This window comes from Prunus mume, linkage group LG1 (genome assembly GCF_029339155.1).
Source record: "Prunus mume cultivar Tortuosa linkage group LG1, ASM2933915v1, whole genome shotgun sequence".
NCBI classification, from domain to species: domain Eukaryota; kingdom Viridiplantae; phylum Streptophyta; class Magnoliopsida; order Rosales; family Rosaceae; genus Prunus; species Prunus mume.
The window spans coordinates 26862429-26874296 of record NC_142698.1 but is presented as its reverse complement, the minus strand read 5'-3'; the positions used below and the strand labels follow the sequence as shown (position 1 = coordinate 26874296).

Here is an 11868-nt window from a genome sequence, read left to right as displayed (position 1 = left end):
ATTAACAGACTCTTCAATGTATGCTTGAATATGTGATCTAAATTGACAATATGATAATATAATATGTTATGGTAGAAAACGTTACGCTTTTAATAAGAAAAAATGTTATTCAAATGGGTCCCAATTGTTGGTATTCTAGAGCTTTCCAGATCTTAGGCTTCTATTTCCATATTCCATGGAAGAATTTGGCTGTTTACAGAGATTAAGGTCCACACGGTTTTAGCATAAGGTCTTTTGTTACAACCAGTTCCCACTCCGACCGCTAAGAGCAATTGACCTCCTACAGCTCCTTAATTTCTTTCTCTCTCTCTTTCAATGACTTCAAGCAGCCAAATTAGCGGACATCACACGGTAATTTGAGTGCACGACTAGAATATTAAGCCCAAACATTCAAACCAAAACCAAAAAACAATCATTTTATTGCTGAAATGCTAGACTACGTGTTATCTATCTGTAAGCCACGAGAAAATCTTAGGTGAAACTAGTTGTGTGCAAGTATGTGTTTATCTATGTTGTTAAAGGGATAGTCATGTAATGAGACAGATAGATCCTGATTATTTTCAACCGGTGATGGAGAACAACCATGTATCTATCTATGTCATTACATTACTAGTCAATGACGAGAGAGATCGGCACATGATTAAACACAACCAGAGGTGACATGGAAGTTTTTCTGGTAGTTCATGGAAAGCAAAGACTTGATAACCGGACGAGCACCATAGTCCTGCAAGTAAAATGGAAGGCACGCACAAAGTCGATGATGTTGGGATTTCTTATCACATGCAGAACTAAAGGAGGTCTTGAATACGACTGTTCTTTCTAAATTGAAAATGTGGAGAGATCAAGGCTTTCTTGGCCAAATTCCAAGCGATCAATTATCACACGAAATTTACATAAAAAGACAATAACATTTGGACCTAACCTTATCACAACATGACGCTAGTAGATCATATCACAACACAAAACATAAATTAAAGGATGGCTCTAAACTTATCATATCATGTCATTGAAGAACGATAATTCGAACTTTAAACATCTTTTAATAATGTAGAGATAAATATCACAAGACCAATTGTTAGTTTAAACACCCCACTTTAAAAAGCTTTCACAAACTTCAAATCAATACAAGTAATTTTGTTTTTTCCTTTCATTTAAAAAAAGAAGAAGTAATTTATGTGTACTAATTAGCTCTTAATCTAGTTGTATTTTTCCTTCCATTATTGAAAGAAAAAATTCATTACCCGTTTTTATCTTGAGGTATTTAGTTATATAGTCATTCTTAGCACTAGTGATATAAATAAACCCTACATCATTTAATTTCTATAAACAAACCCCAAAAAAATCCAAATAAAGGACAGATGGCCCTTTTGAATTTAATTTTGATTATTAAATTACTTTGATGCAATGTTGAGTATTTTAGGTTTTTTTTATAGGGATGGCAAAAATCCCCGTTATGTCGAGTCCCTAGCCCTAACGGGGGGTGATTTCAAGGGAAAATGAGATAGGTATGGGGATCCCCGATTTTTCAAAATACTCAATTAGAAACGGGCGGGGTATAGTATTGTTATCTTTGTCCCTGAACCCGGCCCGTGATATATTTATTTTTAGTTACTAAACATATAATATAATATAACATATAAAAAGTTACCCAAAACAATTACGTGTTGAAATTGACATAAACTTCCATTTGTCTATGTTGTACTGTACCCACACTTTCCTTGACATGTTAAGCTAGTTTCTTTTTTTTGGTCGAATCTAGTTAAGCTAGTTTTGGCATGTATTGGTTTATCCATTTCCGAAGAAGATTTAAGCCCAGCAAAAAACTTGAACTAAATTTAAAGCTTGTCCAGAAAACACTTATATAGAAAGTACTTAGAAGCTTTACTGAAGAAACACTTACAGCATGCCAGAGGTGCATTTGATTAGGTTTTTTAAGTACTAAATATATAATATAATATAATATAACAATTAAAAAAGTTACCCTAAACTGTGGACTTATTTTTTATTTATTATATGGTTTTATTAATTTTGTTATATGATTTTATTAATTTTGTTAAATTAACTTGTATGTTATAATATGGATTGTTTTTTATTTAAAAAATTCGGGGATTCGGTCGGGTTTGAGATACCATTCCTTGACAGGGATGGGGACGGGAATTCCTCAAAATTTCATACTAGGGATTGGGACCTGGGAGGGGGCCGAGGGTGGGGATGGGGATGGCATTGCCATACTCGGCCCCTAAATGACCCATTGCCATCCTTAGTTTTTTAATGAGATTTTGGAGTTGAGTTTATTTTAAGAAATTTATGGCAATTTTGTAATGTATAAGAAGTTCGAAGTCTCTTTGTTATGTTGTAAATAAACTTTGTGTGTTTTTCTAAAGTCTATTTCATATATGGTTTTTTATAATTTGAACCCTATATTCAGGGACGGACCCACAGTGGGATCAATGGGGTCAAACGACCCTATGGACTCCATGAACGTAAGGTAGAAGGTGCCTTTGAACCTGTGTGTGACCCCATGAATGGCTGAAGGAGGAGCTGCAAATCTGAGGAAGAAGAAGGTGAACAGGGTTCGATTTTTATTTATTTAAAATAAGTGACCAAAACGGCGTCGCTTTGGGTCACTTCTATTTTTTAAAAAAGTGACCAAAACGGCGCGTTTTGGACCAGTGATGAATTTTTAAAAATCGTCTTTGGATCCAAAACGGCATCGTTTTGAACCCAATAAATTTTAAATGCACTGGCACCAAAACGGCGTCGTGTTGGACCAAGAAGCAATGATTTTTTTTTTTTTAAAGACTTGGCCAAAACAACATCGTTTTGGTCCAAGTCTTTGAAAAAAAAAAAAAGGAACATATTGTAGTTGAAACAGAACCTTCTCTTCGACCAAACAGAACAGACCCTTCTCAAAACTCCAAAACCCCCATTTCCTAAACCTAAATCTCCAATCTCCACCCACCCAAGAACCTTTAACCCTCTCCCCACCAAGCTTTAATCTTTAAAAAAAAAAATTTGAACTTTTACACTATGACCCTATGAGTTCATATTCCTGGGTCCGTCCCTGCCTATATTGGAGAAAATAGTGAAACTCTCTTTTTTCTTTTGGGTTTCCCCACCATCCACACCTTCCTTTTACTTTTTGTTGGAACAGAAACATGCAATAAGAAACCAAGAGGCTAAAGCGGAAAACAAAAGTGGAGGCCCAACACCGTAACTTCATTAGTGTATTTTTTTAGGTGCAAGATTAAATTTAAAGCAATTAAGTAAATTTAGGTTTTAGCCAACAAAAAAAATTCACTTTTGGAAAAAACCAAAGCTTTTTTAAAAAAAACAGAAAAACCTCTCAACTTTCAAATCAAAGACATGCAAATGTAAAGGATTCTTTAGGAAATCCAAAAATAAATAAAGGCAATTTTGTCCATTTTGGCTTCTTTTACAAAATTTCTCTCTTCTTTGTGTTTTTCCAAAGTCTCCCAAAGAATTATTCCATCAAAAACAAAAGGTTAAAAACGAAAAATTATGGTGCATCAAGAAAGGTGAAATCAAGTAGGTAGTAATTTTGAGAACTAGAGGGCTCTTTGCCAAAAGAAAATGAAAGATACCGATTTTGGGGAATAACTATGATACAATAAGTGGCTAGTGGGCGTGCGATTGATTTTTGACCATAAATGCATGCAAGCCCTATTGTTAGACCCGCATCCATCAACAGTCAAAATTCTTGCACGCCCATACACGACATAGGTTAGCAATACTCAGTGCACCGGGAATAACTAAATGTCATGCCTGGTCTCATAGAAAGTCTTTGAAGAAAGTCCTAATAAACAATATCAAAGTTGAGGTAGGCTTGGCTTGACCGCTATCTACAAATGGATACAAATACAAAGCATTTAAAACTAAATAATAATTAGAGAATGAAAATATATGAAGTGTCTAAACCGTTAATTATACCAATCAATTCAGCAATCATAACCCCCAAGAAAAGGAGGGTCATGAATCACACATAAAGGGAAAACGAGTGGAGAATTCAATGTATCTCTAAGTGCAAACATAACGAACATTCTATGCAAGTAGACCAGCTAGACCAGCTAAATTCATGAATCACACCATTCCTAGACCAGTTAAATTCAATCTAAATTGACAATGCAGAGGGAATGGTCAAGCAGGCCATGTAGTTGAGGTCACTTGGGGAAAAAGCAAATGTCATGCTCGAAGTATCTAGGCCGAAAACGAAATCACTTGATCAACCACAATCATTCCATCTGGACCAATTCCAGTTAAAGCTTATCTGTTCAGATGTCCTTTCCACAGTTTAAACAAATATATCCACCGTCTAATTCATCTACACTCATGAGTCATGACCCTGGCTCAAGTAGCATTTGGGTGGATGGAAAGCGAAAAGAAAATTCATTTGCTACACCTAAATCAAATTTTACTAGCTCAAAAGAACTCTGAAAAGACCAAGATCAGGTCACACGCTGCACACGTGTGATCCAAAGAAAATGTTAACGCCATGCAAAGTAATATGTAGAACAAAGGTGATTTCATAGTTGCTATGGGGCCAGGGTAATGGAAAATATATCTTCTTCTAGGGTTGAGCGCCGAGGCGAAACCATCAGCATGATATGTTCAAAAATTGAATTCCTGAAGGGGTAGAGATTGATCCCGTAGCTATACCAAAAATTGTTAACTACCATTTCTAGAAATAATACAAGCTATACAAACAAATAAAGTTCCAACGGTTGCCATATTATATGCTAAGCAGGACCTAGATTTGGTACATCAGAAGATTCACTTTCTCATTAATGTAGAAGTTTTCTGATGATTAAACTGTGCTATAAAGAACTTTGGAAAAGTACATGTCTATGCAAGAGAACATACAGCACAGATTTCCATAATTGTACCACCATCGAACTAATCTATATTACACACACCAATGCCTAAATTTTTCTACATATAGCTATCCAAAATTTGAAATTATAGCTTCAACAAAAAGGAGAGGAGAAAAATTGGATTGGCAAAATTTTGGTAAAAGCTAGTAACTTAACATAAACCTGTCCCAAAAACATTAGATGATACATATATTAGAAACAAAACAAATAATGCAGAGGAACCCCAACAGCTTACCAGAAAGTCCAGGTCAGCTCACAGAGAGGAGGAGACTGACTGCAACTTTTTATCACTCCCAGCTTTGCTCTCATCATCAAAGAAGTCCTGAAGTGCAACCATCTTAACAGTGCTGGACTTTAGACTCCTTATTGCTTCGGCAGTTGCTAAAGCTCCGGCAATTGTTGTTATTACTGGAATTTTGTAAGCAAGGCCCAACCTCCTTAGTTGCCGTCCATCAATCTGATCAAGTGCATCGCCTGAACTTGTGATCACCATTAACTGGATTTGCCCATTAGCAACCATATCAGCAGCATGAGGCCGCCCTTCATGCAGCTTCAGCACTCGTTCCACTGGAATTTTTGCTAACTCAAGAATATGAGCTGTCCCAGAAGTTGAAACAATCTTAAATCCAAGCCCTAAAAAGGCCGTCGCAATCTTTTCAAGATGAGGTTTGGTCAAATCATTTAAGCTGAGGAAGACAGTGCCAGAAAGTGGTAGCTTCTGCCCCGCAGCAATCTGAGCCTTGGCAAATGCAATGGGAAACTCATAATCAATACCCATCACCTCACCAGTGCTACGCATCTCAGGCCCCAGCAACACATCACAGCCTTGGAATTTCTCAAATGGGAGAACAGCTTCTTTTACTGACACATGTGCAGGAATTATCTCTTTTGTGAAACTTATATCATGAAGAGACTTCCCAGACATGACAAGGGAAGCATATTTAGCCAATGGATGTCCAATCGCCTTGGACACAAATGGGACGGTACGGGAAGCACGAGGGTTTGCTTCAAGTAAGAAAACATCTCCAGACAATGTAATTGCATACTGACAGTTCATCAGCCCACACACATTCAGCCTCCTAGCCAATTTTATAGTCCATGACCTAATTGTCTCCAAGCAAGAAGCAGGGATGGTCTTTGTTGGAATCGAGCAAGCAGAGTCACCAGAATGGACCCCAGCCTGCTCAATGTGCTCCATTATTCCACCAATGACAACGTTACCCTGAGAGTCGGCAAGTGCATCAACATCAATCTCAATTGCATCGGATAGATACTTGTCAATCAATACAGGGCGTTCCGGGTCCACCTCAACAGCATTTTCGAGGTAGGTTGCAAGTTTGTCATCACTATATACAATTTCCATGGCTCGGCCACCCAATACGTAGGAAGGCCGGACAACAACTGGGTACCCAATGTCCTTTGCAATGGCAATAGCATCAGCTTCGCTCTTGGCAATTCCTCCTTTTGGTTGTTCAATCTTTAACTCGTTAAGGATTGTATTGAACTTCTCCCTGTCCTCAGCAGCATCTATATTAGCAGGTGAAGTACCCCAAATGCGTACATATCCAGACGCACTTGCACATTTAGGCTTGTTCTCATCTAGATACTGCTGGATAGGAAGAGACAACTTCAATGGTGTTTGACCTCCAAACTGCACAATGATGCCATCAGGTTTTTCCAAATCAATTATGTTCAGCACATCTTCAACAGTCAGTGGCTCAAAATATAGACGGTCACTCGTGTCATAATCTGTGGATACTGTTTCAGGATTTGAATTCATCATAATGGTCTCATATCCTGCTTTCTGTAAAAGAGAAGGAGAGAAGCAGGCATCTCAATGAAGGATTTGAACAATTTCAAATATCAAACCATAGACTCCACCAATTCATCAAATTATATAAATAGTAGGCAAACTTTTAGATTGGTACCTACGATGGCACAGAAAAAATATAAATAATGACAGGAAATATCTAAATACGTTTGCATGAAAGTGAATTAATACACAGGAGGAATCCTGTAATCCAGAAGTTCATTGTTATAACAAATGCGCCAAATTCAGTATATCCCATAGAACTATTTTAGATATGCAAGTAACTAAAATTTCTCCTTTTCTACTACAAGCTATTATGAATGCATCCAGATCTCTTATCAATTGTACCCAAATTGTAGTTTATGACACTCGCTGCCTCCAAGTGTAAATCCTAGAGGCATCTCGACTAAAGTTATCTAATTTTAGTTCTCATCAGGAGAAAAAGGTGCAACGATCACCCAATTTGTAACTGCCTCAGTTCTGTGATCCCACTGCCACATGTGAAAAATAATGCATGATTTATGATTAGGATATGTCATGATTCAGAAATAAAGAAATCTAAAACCAATTCCATTCAGCTAATGCACCCTAGTGATTTTAAGTTAATATAAGATATCTAAGTACCTAGGAACTTGCGTTCATGAATGAAAAAGGTGTGGTAAGAGAGGGGGTTGAAAAAGGAAGGGCAGGCAAGTGGGCAGTAAACATATCAGAGACAAACCTGAAGGGCAAAGGACGTATGGCAACAACAGTAGTCAAACTCTATCCCCTGACCGATTCGATTTGGTCCTCCACCTAAAATCAAAACCTTCTTCCTCTGGGTGGGAGCTGCTTCACACTCAAAGTCATAGGAAGAGTACATATAAGGAGTATTGGCCTCAAACTCTGCAGCACACGTATCCACCCGCTTATATGCCGGAGCAACACCTAAAGATAGCCTCTTCAACCGGACGTCCTTTTCAGTGGCTTTAGTGGCAAAAGCTATCTGTTTGTCACTGAAACCTCTTTTTTTCACTTCATATAACTCATCCTTTGTTAGATCGGACAAGTTTCTAGCCAGGAGAAATTGCTCCACATCTACCAGCTCCTTAAGCTGTGTGAGGAACCATTTGTCAATGTAACTCAACTCATGAATATCATCTACCTTCATCCCCTTCTTCATTGCAGCATATATGGCATGGATGCGGTCTGGGTTAGGAACTCGGAGGCTATACTTCAACTGTTCCCAATCCCAGTCAAGTTCCTTAATTTTCGCACAGCCCCATCCAGAGTACCCACATTCCAAAGATCGAACTGCTTTCTGAAAGGACTCTTGAAATGTGCGACCCAGTGCCATTGACTCACCAACAGATTTCATTTGGGTAGTCAATATGGGCTGTGAACCAGGAAATTTTTCAAATGCAAACCGGGGAATCTGCACAATTCAATAAAACAAAAACAAGAAAATTGAGATGACATACAAAACGGATCTAAAAATGCATGGATTAACAGAAATGTGTTGCTATAAATAAGATAAATGACGACAATGATTGATGACATTCCTACTGGCATAAGTAATAGTGATTAGCATATTATCCAGGAAGCTAATGGACAATGCCATCTAAAATTTGACAAAAAAAACTCAACTCCTGTGTAAGGTCTAACCATTACATCCAAGCTAGGACTAAAAATGTACAATAAAATCTCGCAATACCAAAGACAGACATACGAAAAAGAAAATTTGAATATCCATAAATGAAGCAATCAAAAACTAATTAATCCAGGAATACAAAGCTCGATGTGTTTAATCATAGTGCGCTACAAAAAGGAAATGAAGAAGGTAATGAATAAGCACTTACCTTGGTTACCACATAATCTATGGAAGGCTCAAAACTAGCCGGTGTCTTCTTTGTAATGTCATTAGGTATCTGATCCAAGGAATACCCAACTGACAACTTGGCAGCCATTTTCGCAATTGGAAAACCAGTAGCTTTGGAAGCAAGAGCTGAGGACCGCGACACCCTTGGGTTCATCTCAATCACCATAACCTCACCATCTACAGGATTAACCGCAAACTGCACATTAGAACCACCACATTCCACTCCAATCTCCCTTATGATAGCAATGGAATAATCCCTCAGCCGCTGATACTCCTTATCAGTCAAAGTCTGAGCAGGAGCCACAGTGATTGAGTCCCCAGTATGAACCCCCATTGGGTCAATATTCTCAATGGAACATATAATCACCACATTGTCAGCCAAGTCTCTCATCACCTCAAGCTCATACTCCTTCCAACCCAACAACGATTTCTCCACCAAAACTTGAGACGTCACACTTGCCGCTATCCCGGCCTTGCAAATGTCCTCAAACTCATCTTTGTTATAAGCAATGCCCCCTCCAGTCCCGCCCAAAGTAAACGCAGGCCGAATAATCAACGGAAACTCTCCGATTTCATGAGCAATTTCAATACATTCATCAAGCGTCGTCGCAATCCCAGACGGCGGTGTCTTGACACCGATGTTCTTCATGGCCTGCTTGAACAAGTCTCTGTCCTCTGCTTTTTTTATCGCCTCCAGCTTCGCTCCAATCAATTCGATGCCGTATTTGGCCAGAGCGCCGCTCTCGGCCAACGCCACGGCAAGGTTCAACGCTGTCTGGCCACCCATGGTGGGCAACAGAGCGTCGGGCCGCTCCTTCTCGAGGATTTGCTCGACCAGCTCGGGCGTCATGGGCGTAATGTAAGTCCTGTCAGCCAAGTCCGGGTCGGTCATGATGGTGGCCGGGTTCGAGTTGATCAAAACGACCTCGTATCCGTCCTCCTTGAGAGCCTTGCAGGCCTGAGTGCCCGAGTAATCGAACTCGCAGGCTTGCCCTATCACAATCGGCCCAGCTCCGAGTATCAGGATCTTCTTTATGTCCGTTCTCTTCCCCACTTTCGGCGGCTCTCCGTTCGCCGCAGCTCCGGCGTGGGAAGACTCGCTCCGGACCGAGTTGACTCGGCGGCTCGGGTGCTTGGTGAAAGTGGCGAGCTTTGAGGGCCATGATCGGAGGTGGAGAGTGGGCGCGGCGGTTCTGGCTCCGAGCTTCTTAGAGTAGAGGAAGAAGCTAAAGTGGTTTGGTTTCGACAAATACGGCTTGGAGTTGGCGAAAATTGAGAGCTTGGGAGAGAGAGCTGCTTCACTGTGACTGAGGCAATGGTCCATTTTCTCCCTGTAATATAAACTATCACAAGAGAGACTCAGACCTCAGAGCTCAGAGAGAGAAAGAGAGTTTGTGGGTTGGGAAATTAGGGTTTTAGGAGGGAGGGTGAGGAAATGGAGGTGGATTTTGAATGTAGGCCAGTTTTGGTTTTGCTGAAGAAGCAGTGTTCCTGAGTGGAGTATTTGGTTGTCTTTTGGTGAGGAAGCCAACAAAACAGTGAGACAGAGGGCGACGCCGTACTGGGCATCTGACATTAGGGTTTTTTGTGCAGTCAACTCAAATGAATAAAATTTCTTTTTTGGATTTGGGCTTTTTATGGGCCTGCTTTTGATTGGCTCTGTCTTGGTGGGTCTTAAGTCCGGCCTGCCCATAATCACACACAAAACACCCAACAATTGTTTATGGACACCCAACTCTTCAAGTTCTTCTTACCATAAAAATAAAAAAGTAGTCGATTCTAAACAATAAGTTTTAAGTTTTTTCCTTAACTAAAATAAGGGGGGGAGGAGGAGAGAGAGAGATAGAGAGATTTGACTAGGGGTGCAAGTTATGGCTAATTCCCATCCGAAAATTTCCAATTTTGGCAAGTCCAAATAAATTTTGAAATCTGAAAATTCCCAAAAATGTTGGATTGAAATTGAAATTTATCTCGAGATTCTGAAAATTTCCGAATTCCAGAATATATATTTCAAGCTTAGAAGACATACAATTACTAATTTCATGTTGAACAAAATATAATTTAATGACCAAATTAGACAAGTTATTTCATCAAGGATAACAACATCCAAGTACTAGAATATGATTTTTAAACATTAGAAATATATTGGGTTTTTCAAGCCTTTGATATGTTTTTTAAATTGTGAGTCAATTTTATCCGTTCAAATGGTTATGTTTCAAATTTTGAACTAGTTTATGAAATTTTCCAAAAATTGAAATTATAAGTTTCGAAATATTCTAGAAATTCCGAAATTTTTTGGAACGGAATTGGAATAGAATTTTCATTCTGAATTTTTTTGGATTGGAATTGGAATCCCCTTATTCTGATTCTATCTATCCGAAAATGTGTCCTACATTCGACTCCAAACAAAATATTGGGATAAAATTGGGAAAAGGGAAGTCCATATTTCATGTTGCATTGCATGCCGCAAGAGAAACAGATAACAAAATCAATCTGGGCCCTTGTACTACATGCAGCAAGTGACAAATATGAAACAGCAATAGCATTTCTGCTGGGAATATGTCAACTATAACACATGGTAGACATGTCTTGAATCAACTGCACTAAAAGAGTCTATATAATATAGTGCCTTGGTCATCCTTTTTTTTTTCTTTCTCTTTTGGGGTCTCACGAGTCACATCCACGATGAACTAAAACATGGATTTCAGATCATTATGCATTGCCGGTGGAAATAGTTTCACGATACTCCAATAAGTAAAAGTTTCACTACTTAATAACAGTAAAACAAACCCAACGCAAGACGTAACACCAAAAAGTTGCCAACTATTTGCAACGTACAATACGAATGGAGAGAAAATTGCTCAACATAATGTATCAGTTCACTAATTAAACACTTCCATACTCAAGAACACATGTCCAAAGAAGAAACACTAGAAAAACAGTTTTCTCTTCCTAGTGTCGTTTAACTTCAGCTTTCTTCTTCTGCCAGAGTCGGTCCAGACCACTGTCGGCATCTCCCTGAAGAAAGAGAGCAATAGATCAGAAGTAGAATTAGTGAACTGACAAATTGCAAGTGCCTGAATATGCTGGCATTACATGTATAGTACAATTAGACAACTGCATAAAACTGGCATATCATGAACTAGTACTGAAATGAGGGTAAGAAGGAGGACCTGAGCACGGACGTAACCACAGAGAGCAGAAGTGGAGAACTGGCCTGTGTAGATGCCATTCTCATCCAGATGCCCGACGTTGATCTGAACCGACGCATGGTCCTTTGAAGTTATCAACCTGTTGGTGGCCGAGCT

General features: G+C 39.1%; 1 protein-coding gene and 1 long non-coding RNA gene across 2 annotated transcripts; both read right to left on the bottom strand.

Moving 5' to 3' along the window:
• Positions 1-4773: 4773 nt before the first annotated feature.
• CARB (carbamoyl phosphate synthetase B) lies at positions 4774-10137 on the bottom strand. Its single transcript, XM_008226486.3, has 3 exons — positions 8541-10137; positions 7424-8116; positions 4774-6696 (listed from the first exon to the last, which is right to left on the bottom strand). Exons 1-3 carry the CDS (start codon positions 9882-9884, stop codon positions 5146-5148), a joined length of 3588 nt encoding a protein of 1195 aa, XP_008224708.2. The 5' UTR covers positions 9885-10137; the 3' UTR covers positions 4774-5145.
• A 1226-nt stretch (positions 10138-11363) lies between these two features.
• LOC103324439 (uncharacterized) lies at positions 11364-11868 on the bottom strand. Its single transcript, XR_016123296.1, has 2 exons — positions 11734-11868; positions 11364-11578 (listed from the first exon to the last, which is right to left on the bottom strand). It is a non-coding gene; the product is annotated as an uncharacterized LOC103324439 (long non-coding RNA).

Bases quoted from the DNA above. Each gene is read 5' to 3' on its own strand.
- CARB (XM_008226486.3), bottom strand. From the start codon at position 9,884: ATGGACCATTGCCTCAGTCACAGTGAAGCAGCTCTCTCTCCCAAGCTC. The intron at 8,117-8,540 runs GTAAGTGCTTAT...TGAATTGTGCAG, and splicing joins TAGATTATGTGGTAACCAAG to ATTCCCCGGTTTGCATTTGA. The intron at 6,697-7,423 runs GTTTGTCTCTGA...TCTCTTTTACAG, and splicing joins ATACGTCCTTTGCCCTTCAG to AAAGCAGGATATGAGACCAT.